General features: G+C 41.7%; 1 protein-coding gene across 4 annotated transcripts in view; it reads right to left on the reverse strand.

The window, feature by feature from the left end:
* The window catches only part of EML1 (EMAP like 1), a 275754-nt gene that overhangs the window by 204788 nt on the left and 44093 nt on the right, over positions 1-26873 (reverse strand). For 3 of the 4 annotated variants that reach the window (XM_079915005.1, XM_079915003.1, XM_079915004.1), the window contains exon 2: positions 9790-9972. The exons of the other annotated variant lie outside the window; for it this stretch is intronic. In XM_079915005.1, the coding sequence (XP_079771131.1) occupies positions 9790-9972 (183 nt within the window). The remainder of the gene's footprint in view (positions 1-9789; positions 9973-26873) is intronic. 4 annotated transcript variants of the gene reach the window in all.

The following is a 26873-nucleotide window of genomic DNA, read 5'->3' on the forward strand; positions in this document are numbered from 1 at the left end:
TGACAAGAAGTTGAAAGGTTCTCATTTTGGCAACATCCAATCACCACTACATCCTTATCTTGATAATATCTTTGGCTTTTCGTCACCACTGACTTTTTAAATAGCATCACGACTACGCCAATATGCGTGCTAAATACCTATTTTGCACACGACATCTCGTCAGGTCTCTTTCATGTTTCCGTATCTAAACATGATTAGCCACTCAAGGAAAAAATGCTGCCACCATAAAGAAAAGTTTTGGAAGAAAAGAGTATCTCCTAATGTCCAATCTGAACAGGTACTACCTTGGATCATGAGGGCAGCAGGACACAAGAACAGCCATGATGAGTCATCTTTCAGACAAGCGATCTCAGAAACTGCAGAAGAGAAACAGCACCAGGGAAGCTTCAAACACAATCTCCTGCTGATCAGGTGCTAAGATGAATGGATCCCTGGCTTTGAGATGACACCAAGATATGAGACGTTCTTCCAGTTCATTAAAGGCTTTTTAAAAATAATTATTTTAATTGTTCTTAGGGGCAAAACATAGACACACAGCACTGAAAGGAGAATTTCTCAAAATAAAAGGAGAATGAGTGATACATGATATATGTTCAGAATGCATTCATTGGAAGGGATGTCGGGATGGTGGGAGGAGCACAGAGGAACAAAGGGCAAAGAGTCTTGAGTTAGGACCCACTCATTCTCAACTCGGCTTTATTACGTAGCCTTGGGCAAGTCACCTTTCCAAGCCTCGGCTCCTTTGTAAAATAGGATAACAGTGCCCACCTTGCAGGGCTGCTGTGAGGTTTTGGAATGAGGAGTGGCAAGCCACACAGTGCCCTTCATGGAGCAGCACGTAAAAGGTGGCAGCTATTACCCCACGGCCACGCCCAGATGATGAAATGCTCTGTTTTGGACACCGGGATGCAATCTCGTAGCTTGAATACAATGTGAGAAACATTAAATGCAGGATTTCAGTTATGAGCAAAGGTCCCTGAGGCAGAATCAGGTCCAGTGAGTGTCCCCACTGCATCATCCCGCGCACACACGGAGGGGTCGAGGAAGACCCCAGACAGTTCTCATCCCCCAAACGGTTGCTTTCCTCCTCGTGCCCAGGCAAAGTGAGAGGGGGGAGGAGAGATCAGAAGGAGCTCAGGTCTGGCAGTCGGGGGCTACGGCGTGAATTCCAGCGTGTCCTCGACTGGCAGTGCGACTGCAGGCAAGGCCCTCTGGACCCTACTTCCCTAACCCATAAAAGAAAGACTTCAGTCTATAAATGCTCTAAGGGTGGCTCTTCGTGCTCTGAAATCTATGATCCTAATTCATGTGATAAGAGTGTTCAGGAGAGAAACACCCGAGTTTCTGTGGGACTTCTCACACTGCGTAAGTTCCTTTAGACCCACCAATCCACCAGAAGTGAAGGAGAGGAGCTACTGAAGTGGACAGGCCTTGTCAGAGGGACAGATGCAGTCACATGCACAGTGTTCATGGCCCCCAGTTTCCTGTTACCGTGCGTACTATTTAGTATAAGGTCCCCATAAAGTACCTCAAGTTAACATCCCTGAAAAATGACACCAGGGCTTCCCTGGTGGCGCAGTCGTTGAGGGTCCGCCTGCCGATGCAGGGGACATGGGTTCGTGCCCCGGTCCGGCAGGATCCCACATGCCGCGGAGCGGCTGGGCCTGTGAGCCATGGCCACTGAGCCTGCACATCCGGAGCCTGTGCTCTGCAACGGGAGAGGCCACGCCAGTGAGAGGCCCGCGTACCGCAAAAAAAAAAAAAAAAAAAAAAAAAAAAAAATGACTCCAGAGTGTGGGAACTGAAAATCTCTAACATGGGACTTCCCCGGCAGTCCAGTGGTTAAGACTTCGCCTTCCAGTGCAGGGGGTGCGGATTCAATCCCTGGTCAGGGAGCTGAGATCCCACCTGCCTCGTGGCCAAAAAAAACCCCAAAACATAAAACAGAAGTAATACTGTAACAAATTCAATAAAGACTTTAAAAATGGTCCACATCAAAAAAATCTTTAAAAATCTCTAACAAAGGTATTCAGAATCTCAGGTCTAAAGCATTCACAAGTATGCCTGAAATAAAAAGGTTTCATCTTTCTAAACGGGAGGATTGGAATACTCAGACTTCCATGAAGTACTATCTGTGGCAATATATTTCCAAAACTACAGTTGATGTAAATATAGAAATTCAAGTATAGGTAGTCAAATCTACTAATGCTTGTTATTATGATACTGTCATAATCTAAAGATGAAGAAATCCTTTTAACTTACATTAATAACTCAGTGTGCAATATTTGATAAGTAAAACTTTCCATTAGGTTTCACAATAAATTCTTTTTTTTTTTTTTTTGCGGTACACGGGCCTCTCACCGATGCAGCCCCTCCCGCTGCGGAGCACAGGCTCCGGACGCGCAGGCCAAGCGGCCATGGCCCACAGGCCCATCCGCTCCACGGCATGTGGGGTCCTCCCGGACCGGGGCACGAACCCGCGTCCCTTGTATCGGCAGGCGGACTCTCAACCACTGCGGCACCAGGGAAGCCCCACAATAAATTTAATTATGCAAAGCATGACCACGTATGTGATTATGTGTAGAAATTCAAAGTTTAACTTTAACACACCTGACCATTATGAACCCAGAATTCCTAAGTATCTACTTCGAAATTGAAAAGATGTCTGTACTTGGAATTGGAGAAGGCAACTTGCTTTCGCTAAATTGTCAAAGTAGATAATTACTTATGTGCTGGGGAAGGTTCCCGTCACTAATACCTAGCAATATTACAGATGCATTTATCCTTGGATCCAGCAATCCCACTTCCAGGAACCTATCCTAAAGATATACTGGCAAATAAAAAGAAAGAAAATTGAGACATTTGTAGTGAGGTGGATGGACCTAGAGTCTGTCATACATAGTGAAGTAAGTCAGAAAGTGAAAAACAAATACTGTATGCTAACACATATATATGGAATCTAAAAAAAAAAAAAAGGTCATGAAGAACCTAGGAGTAAGATGGGAATAAAGACACAGACCTACTAGAGAATGGACTTGAGGATATGGGGAGGGGGAAGGGTAAACTGTGACAAAGTGAGAGAGTGGCATGGACATGTACACACTACCAAACGTAAAACAGAAAGCTAGTGGGAAGCAGCCGCATGGCACAGGGAGATCAGCTCCGTGCTCTGTGACCACCTAGAGGGGGGGGATAGGGAAGGTCGGAGGGAGGGAGACGCAAGACAGAAGAGATATGGGAACATATGTATATGTATAACTGATTCACTTTGTTATAAAGCAGAAACTAACACACCATTGTAAAGCAATGATACTCCAATAAAGATGTTAAAAAAAAAAGATACACTGGCAAAAATAAAAAATGCCATACACACAAGGCCAATTATTTGTAAAACAAAAGACCACCCATAGGGAGTGGCACATGCCCACTTTTTTCTTTTATATGCATTTCAACATTTTCATAAGACAACGTTTAAAAACAATCTTTCTCAGTCTCTGAAAAACTGAATATATCTACCAAGTCTTTTCTATAAATCACTAACGAACACCTATTTAAACTGGGGAAGGCAATTAAAGAGGAAAATGGAAGAAACTATAGCATGTTCTGTCTAAAAGAAAGCACAAGTTATTTTCTGTAATTAGCCAATTTGTAAGGAGAAAGATAAGGAGAAAGCACAGTAGACCAGAGAGAGGGAAAAATTGCTAGTTTGGTTAACCAGGATAAAGAACTAAGCTAAATATTCATTAATTTCATTCACTGCAAAGAACTTAAAAGTTTTTCATTTGTTAGTTGCACCTAGCTAATAAGATTTGTGAAAGGACTATGATACAATATTTGATACAATTATACGCTGAATGTGATTTGTTGTATTTGGGACACTTTGCAAATCAAATTAAACCTTGAAAAAACCTCATTTCAAGTCTTATCCTTATTCATTCCTTAAATATTTGGTTTGATTTGAATAATGCTAATTTAAATAATACCGCTGAGAGGCATAAGCACAGCCAAGCAACACAGATGGCAGCAAGAAAGGACGTTCAGCCAGGCCCTAGGGTCTAGTCCCAGATTTTCCATAACCAGCTGTGTAACCGGGGGCAAATTATTCCATCTCCTAGAGGCAGCTTTCTCATCTGTAAAATGGGCACAATAATACCTACCTCAAAGGGTTGTGGAGAGGTAAAAATGAGCTAATACATACAAAGTATCTATTGCAAAGGCCTGCACCCACCCAGTTAATAAATGGTAGCTACAAGAATGATTATGACTATCAGGGTTAAGTGTTAATATAGCAGAGGCTACTTAAAGACAACCTGCAGGGCTTCCCCTGGTGGCGCAGTGGTTGAGAGTCCGCCTGCCGATGCAGGGGACACGGGTTCGTGCCCCGGTCCGGGAAGATCCCACATGCCGCGGAGCAGCTGGGCCCGTGAGCCATGGCCGCTGAGCCTGCGCGTCCGGAGCCTGTGCTCCGCAACGGGAGAGGCCACAACAGTGAGAGGCCCGCGTACCGCAAAAAAAAAACCAGAAAAACAAAACAAACAAACAAAAAAAGGCAACCTGCAGTCAGCTTTCAACACCAGTTGCAGAGACTAAATTCTGAGACCAGATTTTGATGTCCTGGAACAACAGGACTGTCTTGCTTGTCAGCATCTCCAGCTGAAGGTTTTTGCTTATATTTATTCACTCTCCGATCTGTTAATTAATGGGGTTCTTAATATAAAGAACAGAAAAGTTTGCAAAAGGTGCATTCAAGTTTTTTAAAAGGTAAGCTGCCAAAGACAGTCTGAACTCCCAAGCAAAATCGAAAATGAGAAACAGGAACTCTTGCTGGTTAATGCATAGCGAAGCAGACCAGCCCCACATACATGGGACAATGAATATATTTTAACCTACGTTTTACACTGAAATCCTGTAACACTCCCCTAGCACTGAAATGGAAATTAGCCGTGCATGTCTACAATGGATCTATTATGAATTTAACTCCACACCATGATTCCTTCTCTTCTTTTTTTAAAAAAATTTATTTATTTTTGGCTGCATTGGGTCTTCATTGCTGCTGCACGCAGGCTTTCTCTAGCTGTGGCGAGCGGGGGCTGCTCTTTGTTGCGGTGCGCGGGCTTCTCATTGCAGGAGCTTCTCTTGTTGTGGAGCACGGGCTCTTCAGTAGTTGTGGCACGTGGGCTCAGTAGTTGTGGCTTGTGGGCTCTAGAGCGCAGGCTCAGTAGTTGTGGTGCACGGGCTTAGTTGCTCTGCGGCAAGTGGGATCTTCCCAGACCAGGGATCGAACCCGTGTCCCCTGCATTGGCAGGCACGTTCTTAACCCCTGCGCCACCAGGGAAGCCCCTCCTTGTCTTCTTGAGAACACACATGAGCACGCTCCAGCCTCCGGACATTTGCTCTGAGCTCTGCTATTGACCTTGGTGCAGTGAAGATCAGCTTCAGTGGTAAGAAAGGAGTCATTTTAAAACACAAATTCCTTCTGCTTATTAAAGAATACACACCAAAGAGCGTTTAGAAATGAAGTAAAAGTATAAAAAAGAAAAAAAAAAATCATCATCCTCCCACTCAGAAAAAAAGAAAGATAACTCTTGGTATACTTCTCTCCATTCTTCTTTGCATAGATTTTGTCTATTTAGTTGAAAAATACAACATATCCAGTTTTATATCCTGATTCTGCCTTTTAATATAATACACAAGCATCTTTCCTGTTGTTACCGGGAACACAAACATTTTTAAAGATTACATGGCTTTCCATCATACGAGGATCCACAGTTTTCTGGCCACGCCCCTATTGCTTGCTTTTGCTTAACTGTTTCCTACACAATTTTTCTCCAATATACGTAATTCTGCAAGGAACTCCCTTGTTCCTCACACGTTTTTCTGTATTTACACTCAGAATAGCAAAAAAATGGTGTCTGTTCACTGCACTCTGTGCCCCCAGTCCAACCACAACACTGAAAAAACTTTAATATCGGCAAGAATTTTAAGAATACAGGCCTCCAGAAACTATTTGATTCTCCTTTCTCCACTGTACGGTAGCCCAAGTTCAGTATAATTAGAACACCCCAAATCTTCCTATCTGAAAGTAAATCCCACCCAAACAAAGCAAACTTTGCAGGCTGAGGTTCTCTATGGTCGAGATGCATGACAAGGCAACAAGTTCTTCATATGTTTTTTTTTTTTTAATAACAAAAGCAAAGGAAAAGGAGAATAGCAATCCTAAAACCCAGGGCAGTATCGCTGGGTTAAAAAGAGACGGAAAATTAGCACAAAAAGCCAATCCCGGGCACAGAAAAGGGTTACCAAGAAAAGGTAGCGTCTGAGACATGACTCTGTCTCCATAAACTGTGTGTCCACAGGCCTCGCACTTTACAGGGTTGGCCACAATCTTTCCTCTGTTTCAGGAGGCCTCGAACTTGATCTGTTAGTGAATTATCTTCATGAGACTGCAGTTCTCACTGGTGCACTAGGTTAGTCATATGAAGAATGATGATAAAGTAAGTGAAAGTTTAGATGTCAGAACACCTTTCTTCATAAGTGAAGTACCGTCGTGAAAAGGATAAGAGTTATTATCCGTGGTCTCCCAGGCAATGACTAAGGCCAGTGAGTGGACACTGCAGTCTAACGGTTCAGGATGGCTGCAGGGGGGATGTTGTGCTCGCCACGCACTTCCTTTAAGCTGACCCACACGGACGCTCACTGCCTTCCGAGGCAGCCTGTTTCTCTGTGGCACAGCCGTCCCTGTCCCTGGGCAAACGGCACAAAGATGTGCACCAGAAGCTCGAAACCCTGAGCCCTAAGCTTCTGACAATTAACCTTGGGGGAAAAAATCATGTGATATTTAAAAATTAGAATGCCACGTGTCCAGGCTACTTCAAGCCTGTGTTAGGATGGCAGTCCCAAAGAATGGCAAATGATAATAATAATGCGGCCTTCTAAGAACCAAAGGAGGCTTGTCTCAAAGCTGTCTTGTCTGAATATCCCCTAACTAAGCCACGGCTATGGAGGGCCAGCTGTCCAGATAGGGGTGTACATACCGTGCCAACATGGCACTGTCTGAAAGAGAAGCAGCGACCCAGGGCTTCTTATGGAATCACTCCCCCTTCTCCCCTCTGCTCCCACCACCCTCTAACTGCATATGAAGTAGGGGGGCCCACAGCCCACTGAATTCAGGGCACGCCGCTCACCAGCTCTCTTACAATCTTTTTTCTGTTTCTTGGTGTGACTTTGGCTCTCGTGCTTTGGTTTATTTTCACTTTTGAAAATAATGTTATAAAGAAACATCAGATCTAACTATGAAAAAAAGTTAAAAGTTTCCAAAATTCAAACTTTACTCTCGATCAAGAAAATAAGACTCCTGGGCAGTCCCCTGGTATTATTTTTCCCCCTCCTTTTTCTAAAAATAGAAGTTTTAGAAGCCTGGAGTTGGATATAAAGCAGCGACTTCAAATGTACCCTTTAGGATAGGTAGTCATCAGATTTATTTTTGGAAAGCCGAGTAGGTCAAGAATACCTAGAATAACCTGGTTTCTATTTAAAACACCCTAATTGCTTTGTAACTTAGGAGAAAAAGATTATTTAAAAAGATTATTCAAAATGTAGACATCGCCCAGTGTGTATATCTCACATGGAGCTGGTGATAGTTATCCTGAAGGACAAGGAAATAGATTTCTTTCCATAAACGTGTGAAAATGTATCCAAGACCAGAGAAAAAACTAACATATGCAACATCAAGACAGTACCCTCTCCTGACTCCAAGGAAAAGATGGTAACTGTGAAATAATTTGTTAAATCCAAACAAAATAAGAAAGTTAATTTTAAGGGGACATTTACATGCCGCAGACTCAAAATGTTTTAACTAAAGGAATTTTACAGCCAAGATGAATTCTGTTTCCTAGAGTTAGCCATGAGGAAAAGCCGTTCTGGCAAAAGATGAGCAATGCATACTGGTTGGAAGCAGACGTCAGGGCACTAACTAGGAGAGAAGCTTTTACGAGGCGTTTTATTTCCAAAATTGTAAGAAGAGGGTCACTACAAAGTTATTTAAAGCACAAATATTGCTTTTTGTTTTGTTCCCAGGCACCACTGGGAAATGAAATGGTGATCTAAATGTGCCAGAAATCCACTATTTATAGGTATAGAATTCTGTTGTAGGCTATGCTCTTCTGGACAAAAGAAAAAGGGATTTTAAAAAACCAGGAGGCTTTGCCCCAAATGAGCTTACTCGCTAGAAGGCGGAGGGAAAGTTGGTGATGAGCTTCAGGGTTCTGAGCAAATCAGGGAGGGGCCTGCCCGCCTCTGGGTCCCAGTCCTCAACTCAGAGCTTCACATGTGGCATGTGATCAAGTAAGTGTTTGCTGCGCTGAACTGGACAACAGTGTGAACTGAGGACAGGCTTCCCTGGTGGTCCAGTGGTTAAGCATCCACCTGCCAATGCAGGGGACACAGGTTCGAGCCCTGGTCTGGGAAGATCCCACATGCCGCGGAGCAACTAAGCCTGTGCGCCACAACTAGTGAGCCTGTGCTCTAGAGCCTGCGAGCCACAACTACTGAGCCCGAGTGCCACAACTACTGAAGCCCACACGCCTACAGCCCATGCTCCACAGCAAGAGAAACCACCGCAATGAGAAGCCCGCGCACCGCAATGAAGACCCAACACAGCCAAAGAACTAAATAAATAAAATAAAAATCTTTAAACTGAGGACAGAGAAAGAGATGAGAGTCGCCAAAAGTTTCTAGGTGAAACAGCCTCCACAGGGGCCCAAAGAATCGTGTTTGCTTTGGCTTTCGGTTTTGTTTTGCAAGCTCTCTCTATCCCAGAGAGTCTGGATAAATGACAGTTCTCTGGTCCACTGCGGACATTCCTTCCTTGACTCAACCAGCATTTACGGGTCACCTACAACTGTGCACCACTGGGCTACAGTTCACCAACGTCCAGCCAAAAAATACTATCACACTTTGTGTGATGATTTCAACAATCCTAAGGCTGCTTCACTGTTTTTCTAAGCTTGGGTTCTCTGTCAATATTAAGAGAGCAACATATTTGCTGGAGCAAGAATCTGCAATGAGCTACCATATGATCCATCAATTCCCCTCCTGGGCATATATCCAGAGAAAACCTTAATTCAAAAAGATACGTGCACCCCTATGTTCACTGCAGCACTATTTACAATAGCCAAGACGTGCAAGCAACCTAACTGTCCATCAACAGAGGAGTGGATAAAGAAGATGTGGTATATATATAAATGGAATACTACTCAGTCATGAAAAAGGAATGAACTAATACCATTTTCAGCAATATCGATGGACCTAGAGATTATCATACTAAGTGAAGTAAGCCAAACAAGGATGAATATCATATGATATCACTGCTATGTGGAATCTAAAAAAAAAAAAAATGACACAAATGAACTTACTTACAAAATAGAAATAGACCCACAGACATAGAAAACAAACTTATGGTTACCTAAGGGGAAAGGAGGGGGAGGGATAAATTAGGAGGTTGGAATTAACATAGACTCACTACTATATATAAAACAGATAACCAACAAGGACCTACTGTATAGCACAGGGAACTATATTCAATATTTTATAATAACCTATAAGGGGAAAGAATCTGAAAGAAATAGATATATAGGTCTGTACAACTGAATCACTCTGCTGTACACCTGAAACTAACACAACACTAAATCAACTATACTTCAATCAAATTAACAAACAAGGATACTCAGAATGAAAGAAAACAAGAAGAACGTGCCACGAGCACCATTCCCGTGAGTCTCGAATGCCCACCTTTGGTAGGTCCTTTCCTGTTGAGCACGGCCTGCTGCTCCTCGGTGATGTTCAGCCGCCGAACCACATCGGCCAGAGCCGACTTGAGCAGCTGGATGTCGTCTTCCTGCATCTGGACTTTCTGCTCCAGGGAGGCGATGCGGTCTGTCACCTCCATGCTACTGGCGGCAGAAGCGCTGTCATCTAGACCGAGGGAAAGGGGCAAATGAGTCTCAGCTGCTCCCCAGAGAAACCAGACTAAGAAACACACACCAACACGTTGCTATTATGTAACACAACAACATTTAAAAGCTGGAGACCACGGCTTGTAGGCAGAACTCATGCGAAATATTTTTTTTTCTTTTTTTAAAATATTTATTTATTTATTTATATTTTGGCTGCATTGGGTCTTCATTGCCGTGCGCAGGCTTTCTCTAGTTGCGGCGAGCGGGGGCTGCTCTTCATTGCTGTGCGCGGGCTTCTCATTGCGGTGGCTTCTCTTGTTTTGGAACACGGGCTCTAGGCGCGCAGGCTTCGGTAGTCGTGGCACGTGGGCTCAGTAGTTGTGGCTCGCGGGCTCTAGAGTGCAGACTCAGTAGTTGTGGCGCACAGGCTTAGTTGCTCCAGGGCATGTGGGATCTTCCTGGATCAGGGTTCGAACCTGTGTCCCTGCATTGGCAGGCGGATTCTTAACCACTGCGCCACTAGGGAAGTCCCCGTGTGAAATCTTTTAAAATTACGAAGAACTGTACTGCTTCATTCTGCTACCATCTTTTCATTCTCTAGGTTTGTGCTTTTCATGTTTTTTTTTAAACTGTGGTTTTAATTTTCATGATATGTTTGTAGATTCAGGCCATTTTCTTTTCCGTGATATCAGAGAACCTCAGAACTAGAGTGGATATTAGAATACATGTACTACAACTTCCCACACATGGCAGAAATTGACTGCATGGTCTCCTAGTTTTTGTTCCAGTGATGCTGACAGTTTGTGCAGATAATCACAGGGCCATACTATCTTCCAGTCAAGACTCTTAAGGACAAAGCAATAGGAGTGGTCAAATCTGTTTGGTAAGCACACCCTTACAGCTAGAGTGATCATAGTTTCTTATCTAGAGGCACTAACTCCCAGGCCCTTACCAAGGTCTACCAGGGCCCTTCATGATCTTCCTTACCTCTCCAACCTCATTTTACATCCTTCTGCCCCTCTCTTCCCATGCTCCAGCCACACTGCCCTTTCTCTCCTACTTTAGGGATTTGGTATCTGCTGTTGCCTTTGCCGGAAGCATTTCTCAACCAGATTTTTTTCATGACCAAGTTCTGTTCTTTCGGTCTCAACTCACATGGAAGTTTTTCAGAGAACCTTGCTAATAACCTTCCTTTAAGTTGTTCCTTTCAGTCATGTCTACCTTATTTCTTTCTTTCATAGCATCACTATGACCTAGAATCATCTTGCTTGTTTGCTTCCTGTCTATGTCTCCCAATTAACATGTAAGCATCATGGAGTCGCTTCTGCTTCCGGGCATGAGAAACCCCTATTGGACAGCACCCGCTGCAGAAAGTAATTGTTAAGCCTGGAAATTATACAAATAACAGCAGAAGTACTGGAGCGTGGACACAAGCATATAGACTCTGGTGGGAGTTTGCACTCACCTGGTAGAAGGGAGATGGGGAACTATACAAGTAAACTCCCTTTTTCACGGCTTTGAGCCCAGGGCTAAATGTTGTATACAATGGGGGTGAGGACACACTCAGAAAACCCTGTTGCCTTTTTGTCCTTAAAAAATAAAAAAGTGAAGTCTGAAAACCATGAACACTAAAAAGAGTGGGGAAATCCCAGAAGGAAAAAAAAAAACTAGAGAGGGGATCCCCAAACTCTACCTCTTTATATCTCTGACTGACCTGTGAATCACACATGCATGGAATAGACTCAAAGCAGAGCTTGCAGTTCAAGCCCAATTAAAGTATCCACTGAAACAAACAATACTTGTCAGAGAAAAACTACTAGAATACAGAATCTCCATAACTTAACATTCACAATGTCCAGGATATAATCCAAAATTAGTAACATACTAAGCATCCAGAAATGGAACACATTCTCAAGAGAAAAGAAAATAAATTGAGTCCAACTCCAAAATGAACAAACATTGGAACTAACAGATAAGGAATTTAAAATGGCTATCAAGACTACCCTCTATATGTAAAATCAGTATTTTTTTCAATGAATGAAAATTTCAGAGAGAAGTGGGAAGTATCGGCAGAAAGATAGAAATGAAAAATGAACTTAATGGAAATTCAAGAACTGAAAAATATAATTTATGACAATAAAAAATTCACTAAATGGAATTAACAGACATGACAGATGAAAAACCAAGCAAATCTGAAGACAGATCAATCAGAAGTATCCAAGGTGAAGAACACAGCGGGAAAAAATTAACAGAGCCCTGGGGACTTGTTAGGACAATCTCAAACAGTCCAACATACATTTAATTGGAATATAAAAAGAGAAAGAGCAGGACAGAAAAAAATATCTGAAAAATAATGGCCCCAAACATCCCAAGTTCAATAAAGGAAAGAAATGTAAAATTACAAAATGCTATGCAAAAAGCAAGCAAAATAAACACAAAAAAGGTCTATCATAATCATACTCAAGGTCTATCATAATCATACTGTTGAAAACCAAAGATAAAGTACGCATCTTGAAAGCAGCAAGAGAAAAACAACATATATAACTATACAGGGAACAATAATCTGATTAATAGCTGGTTGTCATAAACCATGGAGACTAGAAGAGAGTGAAGCAACATCTTTAAAGTACTGGATAAAAAAAAATTCAATCCAGAATTCTATATCCTGCAAAAACATCCTCCAAGAATGAAGGCAAATTAAGGCATTTTCAGATGAATGAAAACTGAAAGAATTTATTGCCAGTATATCTGCATTACAAGAAGTTAAAGGAAGTTCTTCAGAGTAAAGGGAAATTACATAAAATGGAAACTCAGACCCTCAGAAAAGAATGAAGAGCACTGGAAATGATAAATATTTGAAGGAGCTCAAGACTTTTTTTCTTTTTGCATTTTCCTTTTTCTTCTTCCTTTGAGAATTTCAGGGGGGGAAAAAAGCAAGACTCAACTACATGCTGACCACAAGACACACACTTTATATTTTTTTATTTTTTATTTATTTATTTTTTTGCGGTACACGGGCCTCTCACTGTTGTGGCCTCTCCCATTGCGGAGCACAGGCTCCGGATGCGCAGGCTCAGCGGCCATGGCTCATGGGCCCAGCCGCTCTGCGGCATGTGGGATCTTCCCGGACCGGGGCACGAACCCGCGTCCCCTGCATCGGCAGGCGGACTCTCAACAACTGCACCACCAGGGAAGCCCAAGACACACACTTTAAATGCAAAGACACAGATAGACTGAAAGTAAATGAATGGAGAAAAAGATATAGCATGCAAATAGTAAGCATAAGAAGGCTGGAGTAGCAATATTAATATCAGATAAAATAGATGTCAGATAAAATGTATTACCAGCTACAAAGAAGGACATTTCATAATGAAAAAAGTATTAACTTATCAGAAAGGCAATGAAAAATATGCCCAATAACAGAGCTTTAAAATACATGAAACTCCATTTGCAGCAACATAGATGGACCTAGAGTTTATCATACTAAGTGAAGTAAGTCAGATAAATATCATATATCACTTACATGTGGAATCTAAAAATAGTGATACAAATGAACTTATTTACAAAACAAACAGACTCACAGACTTCGAAAATAAACTTATGGTTACCAAAGGGGAAATCGGGAGGGGGATAAATTAGGAGATTGGGATTAACATATACAAACTACTATGCATAATGAATAAAACAGATAATCAGCAAGGACCTACTGTATAGCACAGGGGACTCTACTCAATATTCTATAATAACTGACTATTAAAAAGAATCTGAAAAAAGAATGGATATATGTGTATGTATAAATGAATCACTTTGCTGTATACCTGAAACTAACACAACATTGTAAATCAACTCTACTCCAATATAAAATTTAAAAATTGAATTAAAAAAATTAGTAAGTAAAATACATGAAACAAAAATTGACAGAATTAAAGTGAGAAATAGACAATTCCACAGTTATTCCTCAAGATTTTAACACCCCTTTCTCAGCAACTGACGGAACAACTAATTTAAAAAATCAGTAAAGACAGACGATCTGAATAACATTATAAACCACTTTGACTAAATTGATATGTATAAGAAACTACAGCCAATGATAGCAGTGTACATGGTACATTTACCAAGACACGTCATATTCTGGGCCATGAAACAGACCTGATTAAACCTAAAGATTGAAAGAGTATGTTCTCTGACCACAGTGACAATAAATTAGAAATCAAAAACAATAAGAGAACAAGGAAACACCCCCAAATTTTGGAAATTAAACAACACACTTCTATATAATCATTAGGTAAAAGAAGACATCACAGGAGAAAATAGAAAAAATTTTAAGTTGAATGATAATGAAAATATAACATATCAAAATGTATGAGTTGCAGGTAAAGCAGGTCTTTGAGGAAAATTAATAGCTTTAAAATCTCTATTAGAAAAGGAGAGTATTCGCAAATCAATGATTCTCAGCTATCACATTAAGTAACTAGAAAAAGAAGAGCAAATTAAACCCAAATCAAGCAAAAGAAAGGGAAAGAGTAAAGAGCAGAAATCAATGGAATAAAACATGAACAAGCAATGAAGAAAATCAATGAACTCAAAGGCTGGTTCTCTAAAACATCAATAAAGTGTAAGCTCCATGAAAGCAGGGACCTTTTTTGCTGGTTCCCTGCTCTATGTTTCCAATATGTAACACAGAGTAAGAACTCAATAAATATTTGGTAAATGAATGAATAAATGTGTAAATGGGTATCTTTTATGAAACATACATCAAATTAGTTTCTGGGGATGGAAAGATGACTGATTCACCGTCCTTTAGAAGCTCTCTCTGTGGTGGAGAAGACAAATGTCCCCAAATCCCTAAAACAATGTGATAAGTTATATAATTGAGAAATATACAGAGTGATAAATGAACACAGAGAAGAAATATTAATGGTATTTGGAAAAACAGAAGAAAGTAGGGGGTTGGCCGTGAAAGATAAAAACATTTACAAGGTGGAAAAGCAAGAAGACTCCTTTGTCCTTTTGGACCACCTCCTAGAGAAATGGAAATAAAAACAAAAATAAACAAATGGGACCTAATGAAATGCTTTTGCACAGCAAAGGAAACCATAAACAAGACGAAAAGACAACCCTCAGAATGGGAGGAAATATTTGCAAACACAGCAACTGACAAAGGATTAATCTCCAAAATATACAAGCAGCTCATGCAGCTCAATATCAAAAATACAAACAACCCAATCCAAAAATGGGTGGAAGACCTAAGTAGACATTTCTCCAAAGAAGATATACAGATTGCCCACAAACACATGAAAGGATGCTCAACATCACTAATCATTAGAGAAATGCAAATCAAAACTACAATGAGGTATCACCTCACACTAGTCAGAATGGCCATCGTCAAAAAATCTACAAACAATAAATGCTGGAGAGGGTGTGGAGAAAAGAGAACCCTCTTGCACTCTTGGTGGGAATGTAAATTGATACAGCCACTATGGAGAACAGTATGGAGGTTCCTTAAAAAAACTAAAAATAGAACTACCATATGACCCAGCAATCCCACTATGGGCATATACCCTGAGAAAACCATAATTCAAAAAGAGTCATGTACCACAATGTTCATTGCAGCTCTATTTACAATAGCCAGGACATGGAAGAAACCTAAGCGTCCACTGACAGATGAATGAATAAAGAAGACGTGGCCCATATATACAATGGAATATTACTCAGCCATAAAAAGAAATGAAATTGAGTTATTTGTAGTGAGGTGGTTGGACCTAGAATCTGTCATACAGAGTGAAGTAAGTCAGAAAGAGAAAAACAAATACCGTATGCTAACACATGTATGTGGATTCTAAAAAAAAAAAAGAAATTGGTTCTGATGAACCTAGGGGCAGGACAGGAATAAAGACGCAGACATAGAGAATGGACTTGAGGACACGGAGAGGGGGAAGGGTAAGCTGGGATGAAGTGAGAGAGTGGCATGGACATATATACACTACCAAATGTAAAATAGCTAGTGGGAAGCAGCCACATAGCACAGGGAGATCAGCTCGGTGCTTTGCGACCACACAGAGGGGTGGGGTAGGGAGGGTGGGAGGGAGACGCAAGAGGGAGGGGATATGGGGATATATGTATACATAGAGCTGATTCACTTCGTTATACAGCAGAAACTAATACAACATTGTAAAGCAACTATACTCCAATAAAGATGTTAAAATAAATAAATAAATAAAAGAGCAAGATGGAAGCACACGTACTAACATGGATAAATTTCTAAGACATCTTGTTGAGAAAAAGAATCATGTTTCAAAAAGACAAAATAATATATGTATTCTACAATATTCATTTATATGTATGTAAATGTATAGAAAACGTTCTAGAAGGATATGCACAAATTGTCATCTCTGGAGAATGCAGCAAGTATGGGATTATAGGTGGTGGTCAAAGAGAAACTTAGACTTGCCTGTAATATTACAATGTTTTAGGAAGATTTTATATATATGTGTGTGTGTACTACTCGTGCAGTTTGAAATTAATTTTAAACGAAGTGTAAGACAGATCCACAAATAGCAATATGGACAATATCGTAAATAAATTGCCAAGTGAAAACAAAAAAGCAAAACAAAACAGAACAAACAACCAAAAAAAGAAGAATCCTTTGCATTCCAGGCAAAGGAAACAATTTAAACAAAACATGGGAACATGAAAGCATAAGGAATATTCAGATAATCATGGCCTTTGAAATTGAAATCTACCATCTTGTAACTTCTACTTACTGGATATAATTCTGTCTTGCCCTGAAATTCGAGCTCTGCCAACTTTCTAAGTAATATAACTGTTTCATACATAGAAATGTTTTTTAAGTCAATGTCAAGTCAAGTGTCAATGGCACTTCTGAGGGAGAATAACGTATTAAATATCTGATAACGCAGAGAACTTATTAAGCAGTCACACATATCTAAAATTGTTACCCTTTTATGAAGAGACATTATATAGCTCTTTAAAAAAATGTATCGGGCTTCCCTGGTGGCGCAGTGGTTGAGAGTCCGCCTGCCGATGCAGGGGACGCGGGTTCGTGCCCCGGTCTGGGAAGATCCCACATGCCGCGGAGCGGCTGGGCCCGTGAGCCATGGCTGCTGAGCCCACGCATACAGAGCCTGTGCTCCGCGACGGGAGCGGCCACAACAGTGAGAGGCCCGCGTATCACCAAAAAAAAAAAAAAAAGTATCAAGACATATTTGTTTAAAGAAATCAAACTGTGAGGTAAGAACTTACAAACAATCCTCTTCTCGCACTCCTCCCCTTCCTAGAGCTGCGTACTCCATCCTTTACACTAATAATATAGAATTCACACTTTTTCAGCCAGCAACCTGGGGGTAACCTTTTTCTCTGTCTCCTCCTGTGGATTGAGACGCATAAAGAACTTTAAAAACCCAACAATGAGAAAAGAAATAACCTGATTAAAAAAGAGAGAAAAGAAAAAAATAGGCAAAAGTCTCAAGCAGACACTTCGCCAAAGAGGATATACAGATGACAGACACATGAAAAGATGTCACTGTCACTAGCCATTAGGGAAATGCAAATTAAAACCGCAATGAGACACTGCTGCATACCTATCAGAATGGTTAAAACACAAAATATTAACAAAACAAAATGCAATGAGGATACGGAGCAAATGAAACTCTCCTACGTTGCTGGTGGGCACATAAAATGGTATGGTCACTCTGGAAAACACTTTTGCAGTTTCTTGTAAAGATAAACATACAATTGCCATGCGATCTAGCAATCCTAAGCACTTAGTCTAGAGAAATGCACATTCGCATTCATACAAAGCCTGTACATCAGTGTTTACAGTGGCTCAATTCACACTTGGTAAAAACTGGAAGCTACTCAAATGTGTATACACTGTGGTATATGCAACATAGTGGAATACCACTCAGCAATAAAAAGGAACAAACTACTGATACATGCCAACGACTGGGATGGATGTCAAGGGCATTATGCTGAATGAAGACAGCCAGTCTCAGAAGGTTACACATTGCATGATTCCATTTATCTGATATTCTCTAAAAGACAAAACCATAGTGAAGGAGTATAGATCAGTGGTTGCCAAGCGTTAGGGTAGGGATAGAGCACAGGGGAGTTTTGGGGGGATGATGGAAATGTTCTGTCCTGATGGTGGTGGTAGTTACATGAATCTATACTGTGTTAAAATACATAGAATTCTCTCAAAAAAAGAAGTTTTGTTGAATGTTAACATAAATAAAACAGCTTTCTGAGAGTTCAAGTGAGATAAAGTCTTAAAGTCTTCTTCAAGTGAGATAAAGGCTTTGTCAATGAGAGGTTATTATATTTGCTTGTTGAAGTTGGTTGCTTTTTTTTTTTTTTTTTTTTGGTGGTACACGGGCCTCTCACTGTTGTGGCCTCTCCCGTTGCGGAGCACAGGCTCCGGACGCACAGGCTCAGCGGCCATGGCTCACAGGCCTACCCTCTCCATGGCATGTGGGATCTTCCCGGACCGGGGCACGAACCTGTGTCCCCTGCAACGGCAGGCAGACTCTCAACCACTGCGCCACCAGGGAAGCCCTGAAGTTGGTTGCTTTTATACCATGAGATCTCAGCAAAGAAATATTTCAATGAAAACTGAATACTGGTTGCTCATTAGAAAGAGACCATCCTTTAAGTTCTAGATAACTTCTTGTGAATGGACAGTAGTTCTGTTAAATTTCTCCATTTGTCCTTTGACCTGGATGGGAAAGCGGGAAAGTCCCACTTCATAATGTCAAGCTGATTGGAAGGGAGAAGTGGGGAGGATAAGATAGTATTTTGTATCTGTCTTCCCTCTGGGAGCAACTACAGAGCTGACGAAAACCTTCAGTCACGTGCAAGCCTGGGCCATTGCAGACCTAACTGGGAAGGTCTCCGGCCTCAGGAAGCAGGCGGTGGGGGGATGAGGGATGGTTCTAGAGCTAAGTTAGTGTGGGAGAGTACTTGCAGGACCAGCATGTACTTTAGTCATTAAAAGCATGAACTCTGACGTCAAGCTTCCTGGGTTCAAACTGCAGCCCTACTACCTACTAGCTACGTGACATAGGGCAAATTATTGAATCACGACGTGCCTCAGTTTCTCCATTTGGGGAGCAACAGAAGTTATCTACCTCAGAGGGCTGTCGTAATAGTAAATCAGTTAATATAGAGAGAGCACTTGGGATCTGTTTTTGCATATAGTAAGTGTTCTCAAAATGTAAGCTGTAAGCTATTGTCATTATTACTGATACGGATGACCAAAGCAAATTCAAGTTTAACATTTTTCCGTCAAGACTTCTATGTGCTGTCTGAACACTGTAGTGCAAAAGAGCACTGAAAAATTAATTAGAAATTAGCGTTTTGTTAACATGCTTTCTAAGTCATAAAAGGATCTGGCATATAGAGTCTTGTATTCCTCTGATCTTTTTGGGTTGTCTGCCTAGACAGCTGCTTTGAAGAGGGTGCTACACCCATCACTGGGACCTGAGCCCACGGACAGCGGTGGCCAGCAGTCCTGGAGGTCAATAAGTTGGCCTCTATCACCCAACGTTGCATTTTCTAATCACTATCCTATAACCTACCAAGTAAGACAAGGCAGGCCTGCTCCACGTTACCAAAATTTATGATGCAAAACAGCATCCCTGTGGCCTCAGTTTGCACTATAGATGGCTTTAATAAACTGCATAAATCAGGCTCTATTTTAATTAGACTGCCAAGTCTGCATAGGAAAAAGTCTAATTTTAATATTTTACCCAAAATAACGCTTCAAAATCCCCAAACCAAAACCCTAACCACCTGAATATCTGCCTTCAAATACAAGCGATTAAAAACTGCAATGTCTGATCTGCTTAAGAGACCCTCCATTTGTGAGATGGGCTGAAATTCCCCCCAGGCCATAAACCTAGTGCTTATCAAATCCTGCCAGCACCGCTGCTATAACCTGTCGGGAACTGACTTCTGCTCCTGCAGGTAACTGACTCTGGAGGACAGACTGGAGGCTTCTTGGCAGCAGTGGGAGCTGCCTGAGGTTCTCAGCCTTCTGGTGCACAGAAAAGGCCAGTGTTGTTCAAATGACTTTACATTCCAATTCAGCTGGGGCCAAACTGATTAGCATAATGAAAAACAAAACCCAAAGCGTGGTTTAACCAACGCGGAACCGTTTCCGACCTCTGTACATTGCATAGGAGTCTGGAGCACAGAATGGGAGAGTTTATCTGAATTCTATCAAAGAAAACCTCACTAGATTGGGAATCCAGCCCAAATAAAACCTTCACAGGTTATTTATTTTAAAGTAATTTTCATTTCAGTGCCTCTAAAATTTATCTATGGCGGTCATTAAAACAGTGTTAACATGAGAGCGGCTTTAACCTTTTTCAAAGTATTCTCATTCTTTCAAGCACCACTGCACTTTGTGATGTTAGGGAAGGTTTGAAAAAGGATAATAGTCTATATTTTCACTTGTTGAGTTTTGAGCTAGAACCACTGTCTGGGGCTGGGGTACCTTCTCATTTACTCAGGAAGGCACGGGGATCTATTTACACACGGCAGGTAGGGTGTCCCTTTATCTCGGTATTGGGTAACCATCTCTCAGATGGTGATCATGCTATGGGCAAGGGGGTAGACAGGATTTAATCTGAGATAGAACCAGACCCACAGTGGTGCAAGGACCTTAATGTAGATGTCTCAGCTGGCCAACTTCTCTAGAAGATGCTCTACCAGCAGCAGACCTTCCTGGGGCTACAATTTCCAACCTCCCGGCATTCTGTCAAGGTCCAAATGTGGTTCAGTAAACTGGCTCTTGGAAAGGCCAGTAATCAGTGTCACCTACACTAGATGGTCTGGGTCCTGGGGCTTTAGACAGGACACTGACCTGGGGTTCAAATCGGGCAGCGTTCCATTCCTGGGTCTGGCACTTAGGAGCTATGTAACCTTGGCAAACAACTTGACCACTCCAGGAATAATACCATAACCGGTCTTCTGACGTTCTTGTGAAGATAAACGTTAATGTTTATGAAACATCTAATAGGATGGTGGCAGATAGGTGCTCAACACAAATGGTAGTTTAGTATTTCCATAGTTGACTGTTGTTAATATTGTTTATCATAGACCATCAGTAAAATCAACATTAACAATAGTTACTGAACAAATTCTGTGAGTATGTGCAGTGCTTGCCCCACGAGACAGGTCAAGGCTAGACTAAAAGGTACCATTCCTGGTCTGCAGCACCTCAGGTCAAGTTGAGGAAACGTGACATTAAGCTTAAGGTGAAGAATTGTTTCATAAAAGCCCTCTCCCATGACAGCGCCTGATTAGTGGCCAAAGGATGGACCGAGCATGACACCAACGGCTCCATCCTGACTTGCCTCTTGTGAGAACCTAGCCAAATGCCGGCTTCTTTCTGAGTTTCAAGTGATGTCATGGATCCAGGTAGGTCCTACATCACTCCTCGTTCCACAGGTAAAAAGATGACCTTGAGCTCTGCCTCTTCCCTAGATCTTCGTGTAGCTATCTGTGGTGATGACTTTCAAGTTTAATTACCGTTTTACAGTAAAAAGCGGCACAAAAAGATCTTCAGGTAACTTGTCTGTTTTACTCTATTTAAAAGGTAAGGAAAGTATACTTTTTCCTCCATTCATATGATCATCTCATTACCTGGAGATAAAAACAGGCTCTTGCCTCTAAATCTTCTGGTGATATGAAGGTACTGCTATTATCTGAGTAATAATCTTCCAGGAGCTCAAAGGGGGCCGATTCATTTTAAAAGGTTAACTTAGAATCTGTCCCCTTTATGTTGAGATGGTCTCTCTTTCCCCTAACTATTTAAAACAATAAGGATAGCACCAAAACAATAACAGCTACCCTTATTCCCCACCCACTATGTGTCAGACCCTATGTCTTGCAGTGTGTTTTCTCCAACCCATACAGCTTCCTCCATCTGGGTGCTGTCCCCGTTTCAGAGATGAGGTTGAAGAACTTAGGTTTCTCATCCACCTAATCTGAAGCCAAGGGCTAGCCTTTACACTGTCTCCTGTGGTCCATCCAAATGACAAGCTTTAATTCCAGTGGGACTTGTGTGGTACTAATTAAAATATACATACAACTTTTGCATCATTTTGCCTTTCCACAACATTAGACAAATGCTATTTAGAAATCTTATTATAAGGTTCTAGTATTTCAGGAACCAATCACATAAGCAATAAGGACTAACAACCTTTCAGTCAATAACCTGTAGGCAGACACCTATGTAAAAGCTGGTTTTCCATATTATACACTGTTTGCAGAAAAGTTATATTTTGTTGTCATAGTCTGAACCACTATAGTATCCACTAGCAAAAGAAAAATGGAAACAGGTAGCATAGAGAAACAACATATCCTCTGTCATTTTAAGGTCTGGATTTCAGCCCTACTGTCAGATCTGCAGCCCTGTACCCCACTCCTGGCTGAAGGGCTCCAGCTTTATTTCACTTCTGAGACTGGCTTCTTCTTTGATCATCTGGGTCAGTCAGGAGCTCTGAGACTTGCACATCCCTGGGCTGGACCCGTCACTTGAGCTCTCGCTCTGAGACTCATCACTTCATAGATAATTACAAGAACTGACCCCATCCATCAGTAAACCCATCTCAAATGACGCTGAGCAAATGTTCCTATACTCGATTGTGAGAGAATTCTACAACAGCCCTTAACTGCTATAAAAATGCTGGCATTGCCTACTGATTAAAGGAACTTCAGCAGAGCCTCTTGAATCTGGAAGGAAATGTATCAAGATATTTTATGAGTCTTGGGTTGTAAAACAGTGGTGCTGGAGACCAGAAAAAAACGCATAAGAATCACCCTAAGAAGCAGTATGTGACTCAGCAGCATTTAGGTGACACAGAGTTTAAAGCTAACAAACTTTCCATTCAGTTCAATGCAACGTTACCAAGCGTCTTCTGGACCAGACCGGCAATCAACACCGCGACCTTCCGTCTGGCAGAGGAGAGACTGGCCAACAAATAACTCCCCAGGAAATACAGGGACACAGACAAGAGGGCAATTAAACTGTCCCCACCCCGCCCCCATCACAAGCTGGACTAGTCAAACCTAGAGGACTAGTCAAACCTAGAACAAAACACAGGTGAAGGAGGAAGAACAGGATTTCAGGTGAGCTACTGGGTTTCAATGAATGCATAACGGACGAGGCAAAAGAGGAAGAATACCAACAATCACTTATAGAGAGAACAGCCTTGAAATTCTCTAGTTGCCTATTTAGGAAATGTGTTAATTACTTTATCTTGAAACATGCTCTAATTTCATTTTGCCTAAACCATAGTTACCAAGCCAGCAAAGACTTCCCACGGAGCCCTGAGATTCTCTGAAATCCTTAGAATGCTTATTTAACAACTAACACTTCAATATTTAATACTTGAATTTTTTTTTTTTTTTTTTTGCGGTACGCGGGCCTCTCACTGTTGTGGCCTCTCCCGTTGAGGAGCACAGGCTCCGGACGCGCAGGCTCAGCGGCCATGGCTCACGGGCCCAGCCGCCCCGTGGCACGTGGGATCTTCCCGGACCGGGGCACGAACCCGTGTCCCCTGCATCAGCAGGCGGACTCTCAGCCACTGCGCCACCAGGGAAGCCCTGAATATTTACTTTTAACACTATACACGCACTCCCACACATACACACACACACACGCAGACACACACGTGCATGCACACACACACCCCTACCTTTGCAGATGTAATTCTGTTTCTTGTTTCTGTTAGATACTAAAAGACCTAGGAACTGTAAAGTCGTTAATACCTTTCCCCCACCCACTTTACAGTTTTAAAGCAAACAAGAGATGCTGCAATTGAGCAGAAGAGAAACTCCCAACAGTGTGTGAAGTGATCTGCCCTAAAACTTGGCCTTTGCTCTGAAGCTCAGAAGCCCAGGAGCGCTGAGGCAGAAATGGCATATCCAGTCTCTGGGACAGCTGGGATGAGAGGGAGGGGAAAGGGGGAGAGGGGAAGGGAGAGGGGAGGAGGGGAGGAGAGGGAGAAGAAAAAAACCTGAAGCTTTGTAATAAAGCCCCCAGCAAGTCATGCAGGATCACCAAATTCTTACCATAAAAGGAAAGATTAAAGTTACGGAGGTGGGGAAGGGGAGCGCAGACAGAATGCCAAGCCTAAGGGTGGAACTTGATAAAGATCTAAACCCATAGTCCAAATTTTTATTTTACGTGGAGACTATGCAATATTCGCTCGTCACAATTGTTGTACACTTCTCCATAAGATGGCCTCGGTTCATAAACTGACCTAATAAAAAGTATCTAAAAAGGTAGCTTTAACAAGTTTTTATTTGATACAATGGTTTTAAAACCTTTCAGCAAAAGGAATAAAAGAAAAGCTATTCTTATCTTCATTTTTTTCTATTAATTTCCATTAGTACAAGAACATTTCTATTTAAAGTACTCTACGAGGGAGTTCCCTGGTGGCCTAGTGGTTAGGATTCAGGGCTTTCACTGCTGTGGCCCGGGTTCAATCCCTGGTCAGGGTAGGGACGTTCCCACAAGCCACACAGTCCAGCCAATCAATCATTCAATCAATAAAATCCACAGAATTCCCCGGCGGTCCAGTTGTTAGGACTTGGCGCTTTCACTGCTGTGGCCTGGGTTCAATCCCTGGTCAGGGAACTAAGATCCCACACACTGCATGGCATGGCCAAAAAAATTAAAAATAAACAAAAAGTTAAAAAATAGAGTACTCTATACGGTTACATTACCCTTAACACTGACTGTCTTCTAGACCGAATCGTTTTGATTAGTTTTAGATAATATTCCCTCATGTGAGAGCCTGTGCTTTAATAGTTGAGATGAAGGTAGAAAAGCACAGTTGAAATGGTCTGAAATCCACCACTGGGGCTAAAGCCAGACCACTGGTCTTCAAGTTCTAAAACATACTGAAACTAGTGGTCCATCTTCAGGATAATACGGTAGATATGACTGGTTCATAGAAGACGTTACAAGTGAAATATCTAGGTCCTCGTTGTAGCACTTATCTTTTAGGTTCCTTTCAAAAAAGTGGAGCTATAACATTCTAAGGTTAGAATCTAAAGGGAGGTTTGAAATCTAACCTCTTCCACCCACATTCTTTTTTGTGATTATTGTTCTTGCTGTAAAGCTTTTTCTTTGCCCTTTCTTATTGACACTGTGAAACTTTTTTTTCAAGTGCCATTAACTTCTGCTTCCAGCCAAGACGGAGCAACAGGGACTGGATTTGCTATCCTACCTAAAACAGCTAAAAGGAACAGACAGAATATATTACACAATGGTTTTTAAGACATTGGACGTCGGACAATGAGGGGCAGTGATTGCTCAGTGATGACAAGCAAAAGAGCTGAACCCTATGACTGCCCCAGGATACAGCCTGAAGACTTTCCAGGAAGCGACGCCAGGAGGGGAACCAGGTGGAACCTGGAGGTCTCCCTTGGTGGAGGAGACCGTGCTGGAAGTCCAGAAGAGCCAAGGTGACTAGAGTTCAGGGGGCAGAGTACCAAAGAGGAGAGACTTGCAAAGGGAGGAAACTTCAGAAACCTGCAGAGAATACCCCCCGTATCTTCAGCTGAGTATTGATCAGCATTTACGTATGAGGAAATTACCCAGGTCTGGGGAAGCAACCATCCAATACGAGCAGCGAGAGCAATCACTGGAGCTCACACAGGGCTGGGAGTAGCTCCTGTCACCCTTCGCTAGAGTGGAAACCACAACATCCACAGGGCACTGGGTAGAGAACGCAGAAAATTTTACCCTAGACTAAACGCTACTCTGGTTTCCCCTAATAAAGCTTAAGAGCAAGACAGGAAAGGGCCAAACTGTTTCCAAGTAACTTAACCACATCCCAGAACAAAGCTCAAAAATTTGTATGGGAATATGAAAATATCCATCTCCCAACAAGGTAAAATTCATAACGTCTGGCATCCAACAAAAAACCGCCAGGCATTCAAAGAAGCAGGAAAATATATGACCCATAATAAGGAAAAGAACCAATCGAGCAAAACTAACCTGGAAATGACAGAATTACTCGGCAAAGAAAATTAAAGTTATTGTAACTGTATTGCCTATGTTCAAGAAGCTAAAAGAAAAAACTGAATGTGTTAGGCAGAGGCATGGAAGGTATATATTTACAAAATAAGGCAAACTTCTAGAGAGGAAAACTACAATATACTAGATGAGAGTAAATGAAAAGATTAGTGAACATGAAGAAACAACAATAGAAACCACCCAAAATGAAATTTAGAGAAAAAAAAAAGACTCAAGGGAAGGAGGGAGGGAGGGAGAGAGAGAGAGAGAAAATAAATAAGCATGAAGCATTGGGGGGTTGTAAGACAACTTCAAGTGTACTAATAATATCTGTGTGGCTCAAGTCTCTAAAGGAGGGGGGGGAACAAAAACTAATTAGAGAAATAATGGCTGAAAAATTTCCAAATTTGATGAAAATTATAAAGTCACAGATCAAGGAGCTCAATGAATCCCAGGCACAGAAAACATGAAGAAAATTACACCAAGGCAGATCAAAATCCAATTGCTTAAGACCAGAGATAAAGAGAAAATTAGGCAAACTAGGAATCCAGGTGAACTTCCTCAACCTGATAAAGAACATCTACAAAGAGCCTACAGCTGACGCCACCCTTAATGGTGAGAAACAGGATGCTTCCCCCTAAGACTGGGAACAAAGCAAAGACGTCCCCTCTCACCACTCCTATTCGACATCATACTGGAAGTCCGGGCTAGTGCAAGAAGACCAAAAACGGAAGTGAACGGTATACAAATTGGGAAGGAAGAAATAAAACTGTCTGTCTGCAGATGACATGATTGTTTATGTAGAAAACTCCAAAGAATTGATCAGAAAAACCTCCTAAAACGTGACTAGAACGCTGTTGCATGAA

Source organism: Stenella coeruleoalba (genome assembly GCF_951394435.1).
Source record: "Stenella coeruleoalba genome assembly, chromosome: 2".
NCBI classification, from domain to species: domain Eukaryota; kingdom Metazoa; phylum Chordata; class Mammalia; order Artiodactyla; family Delphinidae; genus Stenella; species Stenella coeruleoalba.